Genomic DNA, 6,859 nt, shown 5'->3' on the forward strand with positions numbered 1-6,859 from the left:
ACACTCATTTAAATTGCCATTTATATAGGCCCTTGTAGAAGAGCATTGGATGAGTACATTGAATGTTGCAACATCTAAGTTCATTTAAAAATCAATATTGTGTCACTCAATTAGAACCAAAACCATATATAAGCCCTTGTAGGAGAGCATTGTATGAGTACATCAAATGCTACAACCACTAGGTTCATTTGAAAACCAATACTTCATATCATTTGATCATTCCATGGAATATAGTTGTATGCAAAGCGTTACGTCAATTTAGACTCCTTTATTCATCAAGAATGAATCGAAGAGTTTAATCTTTGTTGCCCTAGGGTAATCAATTGTAGTCTACAAATAACTACTTTGAAAGCTAAAGGGAGGGAGCGAATGACCTGATGAGAGGAGGAAGCCTCCCCAAAAACCAACTTTGTCACGAAAAGAGAGAAATAGAGATACAGAACAAAATCGACCACGAGAATCCAAAATACTTTTGAATTTTCCATAATTTCCCCAAATGCCCCTAAGATTTCACTACTTCCCTAGATGCTTGCCTCCTATCTAGCAAAATGATATGGTCAATTCATCTCCTTTCTCACATGATCACAATACCTTCGAATTTTCCATTATTCCTCCAAATGCCCCTAAGATTTCATTACTTCCCTAGATGCCTATATTCGGCAGCCCCCTCTCTAGCAAAATTATATAGTCAATTTATCTCCTTTCTCAATCACATGATCACATTATCTCCTCGTTGAGGGCTGTCCAAGGGCAATAGGGAAAATAATAAACAATCCAAGGCATTGGGGAAATAAAGTAAAGTGTGTTTCCGAGTTTTCATTATGAAATACAAATGAATGGATTCTGGTCCATAGAAAACCCATGGAATGGAATCTCTAGATAGAATTCTACTTTGTTGATACATGAAAGAATAAATTACAGCTTTGTAGGCATTCCTAGATGAGGCTTCCTCAGTATTTGAGGAAGGCTCGATCTGACTGAAGGAGATCATCGAAGTGTGTTCGTCAAATCGTGGAGCTGAGAAGGAACCATTCACATTAGGTGAAAGAAAAGCTGCAGTTTTTTCTTGTTTTGTCTTCAGCTCTACAATTTCATGTTTAATCCGGTGATAACCTTTACTTACCAAAAGAACATGCCTTGCAGATGGAGATTAGCACACATACCAGATATGTATACATACTGTTAACCTCAACATTCAGAACATATCTTGACAGGAGCATGAACCATCTCTAAAATGATGTATGCAGCAGTCATCTCTAAGAATGATCTCTCTTCTCTCAATCCTCGAAATGATCTTACTTGCATCATGGCAATCTATACACATCCTCAAGTTTTTGGAAACACGCAATGTTACTCCATCAGGTGTGTTTAGAAGACCGAATGCTATGGCTACTTTCTCGGCATGTTCACATAACATTACTTCCTTCTCTTGATCAGAAATCGGCTTCAAAACCAGAGCTACATGAGGCCTATGCCCAGCATTCCTGAGTTGTGAATTCAAGGATACGAGCTTCTCAGTAATTTTCTTGCTATGCTCATGACCAGCTATAAATTCATGCAATTGGTCATTAAGCTCAATGAGAGCAGCCCCAGGTTTCTTCTTTGCACCAAAATGTCTCCTAATTCCTTCTATTCTATAAGCATTCTCCCATCTTCCAACATCTGCATAAATGTCTCCCATTAACACATACCATGCAGCGGCTTTTGAATTAATCTCGATTAATTTTTGAAAGCACCGTAGCCCTAATTCAGCTTCTCCATGAGTTCTACATCCAGTAAGAAGGGCTCCCCATGTTATTTCAGAATGTGGACAGATCATCTCAATAAACATCTCAGCTTCATACAAATGCCCTGATCTGGCAAGAATATTAACCATACTAGTAAGGTGATCTACTGTCGGTGAAATGTCATAATATTCTCTCATATTTCGAAGATAGTCTTGACCTTCACGCACAAGGCCTGAATGACTACATGCTGTTAAAAGTCTCGTGAATGTTATAGCATCTGGTTTAATGCCTTTCTCTCTCATGTTCTCAAAGCATTGCAAGACCCCATGTCCTTGATGATTGACACCATAGCCAATTATCATTGAGCTCCATGCCACCACATCTTGCACTGCTATCATGTCAAACACATTTTGTGCCTCTAGAAGAGAGCCACATTTAAAGTACATGTTAATGATGCTGTTATTGACAGAAGACTCTTGCTCGAGACCCCTCTGTATGATCTCTTCATGTAATCTTCGTCCTTTCTCTATGGCACCAACATTTGCACAAACTTTCAATATGCATGAATATGTGACAACATCAGGAATCACACCCTCTACCTGCATTCGAGTAAACCATTGTATTCCTATATCGCCCGATAAATGTTCAGCATATGCAGATAACAATGCATTCCACGGAACAACACTACGTGTTTGTAATGAATTCATAAGCTCCTCTGCCTCAGAAAGAAGGCCACATTTGGCATACATGCATACCAAGCTACCAGAAACTAGTTCATCTTTTTCATAACTGTTTTCAACAATCTCTCTATGTATTTCTTGGCCTGTGTCAATGTCTCCTACAGTACTGCAGGACTTCAATAATCCAGACAATGTTACAGCATTGGGGGAGATATGAGTTAATCGCATTTTCTTGAACATTTGAATTGCTGCATTGCCAGGATCATTATCAGCTAATCCAGTAATGAGCGTAGTCCATGAAATGACATCATGGAATGGCATTTCATCAAACACATCCCGTGCTTCTTTGAGTGAACCACATTTCACATACATTCCAATTAAACTGTTCTGAATACGGATGTCTTTCACCAATCCATGGTATGCAATCTGTCTATGTATTTCTTTGCATCTATCTAGACATCCTACATTGCCACAAGCCTTTAAAATGCATATATAAGTAACAGCATCTGGAGAAATACCTTCTTGCTGCATTTCTTTGAATTTTTTCAGAGCTTCTGAATTAGCTCCATACTCAACATATCCAGCAATAAGTGCAGTCCAAGAAACGATGTCTCGATTTGGCATCCTCACAAAAACATTCTCGGACTCTGAAAACATAGTGAATTTGCTATACATGTCAACCAGACTGTTGGCAATAGAAAGATCATTTTCCATTCCCCTTTCTATAATTTCAACATGTACCTGACGTCCTTTATCCAAACATCCGATCTCACAACAAGCTTTCAATGTACCAGTATATATTGCAACGTTTGGACTGGTGCCCTCCACAGACATGTTTTTGAGCAAATTCAATACTTCTTCAGCTGGGCCGTGCTCAACATATCCTGTAATCAATGCATTCCAGGAGAGAACATCTCTGATTGCAAGAGTATCAAAGACTTCTTGTGCATCTAACAGTGAGCCACACTTAGCATACATCCCTATCACACTATTCCCAATACAAATATCACTTTCGAAACCATCCCATACAATCTCTGCATACAGTCTTCGTACTTTCTCAATATCTCCTACTCTTCCACATGCTTTCAAGCAGCACGAATATGTTACAGCATTTGGAACAATCTCCTCCAACTGCATTTTCTGAATACATTTCAGAACTTCACTGAAAGGTCCATGTTCGGCGTATCCCGCAATCAATGCATTCCATGATACAACACCATGAACAGGCAGTCTTTCAAAAACACTTTGAGCCTCTAACATCATGCCACATTTTGCGTATAAATCGACTAAAGCACTGCCAATGAAGATATGTTCTTCAAGCCCTATCTTTGTAATCCAAAGATGAGTTTCTATACCTTTTTTAACAACTCTTAATTTGGCATGGGCTTGCAAGAGGGCCACAATTGTGTAGCTACTAGCCTGCACATTATTCTCCAGCATTTCTTCATAGATATGAAATGCATGCTCTAATTTTCCAGAATGAAGGTAACCTAAAATCAAAGAAGTCCAGGAGAACTCATTGCGGTAAACCAACCTGTTAAATACATTTTGAGCACTAGACACACTTCCACATTCCACAAACATAGGTACAATGTGATTCCCCACGATTTCATTGTCCTCCAAGCCATTAGAACATAGTTTTGTATGTACAAGCTTGGCGAGAAACAATGCTTTATTTTGTCTGGCCTTGTGCAAAATGTTAACAATGGTTTCGATCAAGAGCAGGTCACCTGATCGATCTAAGAGATAAACTGCTTCGTTTACGCTTATTGTTTCCCAATTAATACCATTTTCATTCTGATCTGGAAATGGATTATCGCCATTAACAAGAGCACATGATGCCTTCAGCTCTCCATTAGGTGCAGGAAAGTCACCATTGGAAGAGGCCTCTACTTGAAAGGAATGATCCCTCAAAGCCTTAATTGGCCCCTTGATATCATCCTTACCATCATTAATACTCCAATTCACCTATCATCGAATATATATTCATTCAATGTGGTACATGCCATTGTGACTACTGTACTAACATTGTTTATTATAGCAATGCTTAAGGAGACGTTTTGCATATTTTTTTAGTTGATATGCTAAGATCAAAGGTTATAAGAGAACTTTTCAATTAGAAATCAGTGAATTTGATATTTCCTTACTTGGATCCGTTTGTTCTTGGATTCTACTTGACTAGGAGGCTTCTTCAGTACTTTAAGTGGTTCATTGGCATCATCATTAATAGTCCAATTCGCCTGTCATAGAATAAATAACTCTGTTCATATTATTGCAACTACTTTGGTGAGATAATTTAATACAAACAAAGATAATGGGATTTCTCGCATGTTTTCTCTGAAAGTTTATAAGAATCTTTCTATGAGAACTGTGTAAATTTGACAGATTACTTACTTGGATTGTTTCATTTTTGAGACTACCACGAAGATGCCAGAACAGATCCATTTCTGACATCAATAAGGAAGCTCTTCATACCTTCCGAGAATCCCAATACATATAATGGAAGAACTGAGGAAGATAGAATCAAACCTGTGCATATTCCTGATGTAGGGATCATAACTGCAGGATCCATTCCTGACCGTAAACAAAGAACCTTCTCAAGGCAACTTAAATGTAGGAAAATGAAGGGAAACAACGAAAGACAGACGCAAGCCTGTGCTGTTTGATGAAGTAGGGCTCATAACTGCAAGATCCATTGATGAAATGAAAGCTGAAGCTGCTATAAGATGGCATAAAGGTAGAAATGATTAATAGCTTCATCTAATTGTATAAGAAGAAGCTTTATTTAGCTTTGTAACATGGCATAAAGAAAGAAGATTTCCATAGCTTTGCCTGAATTGCAATTAAGCAATTATCCTTCTCACTATTCAAAATCCATCAATGCAAGAAATATGCAGCTTCTCTCTAACTTCAAACAACAGTTAATTCTATAATGTTACATGGGTATGCCACCTCACAATATCCTTTTATCTCTCACCTGTAGCCTTCTATGCCCGTTCTCTAATCCGGAACAGGCAATGTGATAGAAAATGTCCACTCTCATCCCCAACCAAAACCCTAACGCATTCTTCTTGACAAGCTCATTTGAGTCATAAATTTCCCAATTTCGCAGATTGGCATGAAGTTACACATAAGGCTTCAAACTGACAACACTGCTGTCGGTGATGCCAACATTCGAATGTGGTTGTAATAAACGTATATAAATCAGATTCATCTCTTCAAAAACCTCCCACATGATAAGCGGGAATATCTCATGGATAAGTATGAGTACACTGATATTCTGTCAAAGAAGCAGAAAATCTTGAACTTTTTGTTGGATGAGAAATATGCTTGATCAAGACCGAACTTTTTCTTGGATGAGGAATATTCTTGATCAAGAACTCACGGCTGACATTTGACTTCCACAGAAAGTAGGTCAATTAGTCCTGATACTCTGGCATCATTACATCCGAGTTTGGAAGCCATCATCACCACTTAATCTACACAAGTTCATGAAACCTTGTGTCAATTCATCAATAAAATCCGTGAGGAACAAATCCTCTTCATGTCTGCACCCCACAACCATGGCCACATACATACATTGCAAATGAATGGCCAGAGAGGCCTATCCAATTCACAAAGAAATCCAATCCCCCCTAATTGCAACACATTTCCTTTAATCGACAGAAAACATTTCACAATCAGCCAGAGCATTGAAGGTACCAAACCAGTAATTACAAGCAAATGGCACAATGCAATCATTTCAAGTAACATTGCCTAACACACACACACACCACGTGAAACATCAGAAGAAGCAATGTTAACTCACTGAAAAATTCTCAAACACTCCAAACTTGATGTCCATCCATGTGGAATGGGGAGAGAGAGAGAGAGAGAGAGAGAGAAGCAAACCTGTGGATTGTGATGAAGCATAAACCGAGAGGCCGTTGGATGAAATGAGAGGTCGATCTGTAGTGAGATGCCATACCATGCCATGGTGATTGATACAGGAAGAGGAAGAGGAAGATTAGTTCTATCTAAATCATTACAAGGCTCCTGAAGAAAGGGCCTTTATCTAATCTATATATGTACATATAAAAAGATGTATGTATATAATAAATATAACCCATTTAATGTCCCTTCACATACATACATGCTTGTTTCTATTTGCAAACCAAAATCATAATGAAGCTTCCTGAGGAAATCGTGGTCGCAAGACACATTTCAAATTGCACGTGCGATCTACGCCGTCGGATCATTATCCGAAAAAAAAGCGCCACCCAAAAACCAACCTGGCTCTGACCATCAGCTCTGTCAAGTCTAACCCGGCTCTATCACGTCCAACTCGGCACAAAGTTTCTAACCCGAATGCTTTTTCTCTGACTTGGGACCAAATTTACAACCTGGCTACCTACACCTACCCCAACTGAAATTTCTAAAGAGGCACCTTTTTTAAAATGAAAATCTAAGATT

General features: G+C 38.6%; 1 protein-coding gene across 4 annotated transcripts; it reads right to left on the reverse strand.

The window, feature by feature from the left end:
* Positions 1-866: 866 nt before the first annotated feature.
* Positions 867-6,406, reverse strand: LOC147855532 (pentatricopeptide repeat-containing protein At3g03580-like). 4 transcript variants are annotated; one of them, XM_087330157.1, is made up of 7 exons: positions 6,299-6,406; positions 5,385-5,886; positions 5,061-5,123; positions 4,937-4,981; positions 4,802-4,854; positions 4,555-4,647; positions 867-4,375 (listed from the first exon to the last, which is right to left on the reverse strand). In XM_087330157.1, the coding sequence occupies exons 3-7, from the start codon at positions 5,101-5,103 to the stop codon at positions 1,196-1,198; spliced, it is 3,414 nt and encodes a 1,137-aa protein (XP_087186283.1). In that variant the 5' UTR covers positions 5,104-5,123; positions 5,385-5,886; positions 6,299-6,406; the 3' UTR covers positions 867-1,195. The 4 variants fall into 4 exon arrangements, with proteins under 4 accessions (XP_087186283.1, XP_087186281.1, XP_087186279.1 ...); XM_087330155.1 differs by having other exon boundaries at positions 5,061-5,126; XM_087330153.1 differs by lacking the exon at positions 5,385-5,886 and having other exon boundaries at positions 5,061-5,126; positions 6,299-6,393.
* Between the last annotated feature and the right edge of the window lie 453 nt (positions 6,407-6,859).

The sequence above is a fragment of the Azolla caroliniana genome, unplaced genomic scaffold, assembly GCF_043228905.1.
Source record: "Azolla caroliniana isolate FFs.n. ecotype wild unplaced genomic scaffold, voAzoCaro1.0.p SCAF_14, whole genome shotgun sequence".
Taxonomy (NCBI): Eukaryota; Viridiplantae; Streptophyta; class Polypodiopsida; order Salviniales; family Salviniaceae; genus Azolla; species Azolla caroliniana.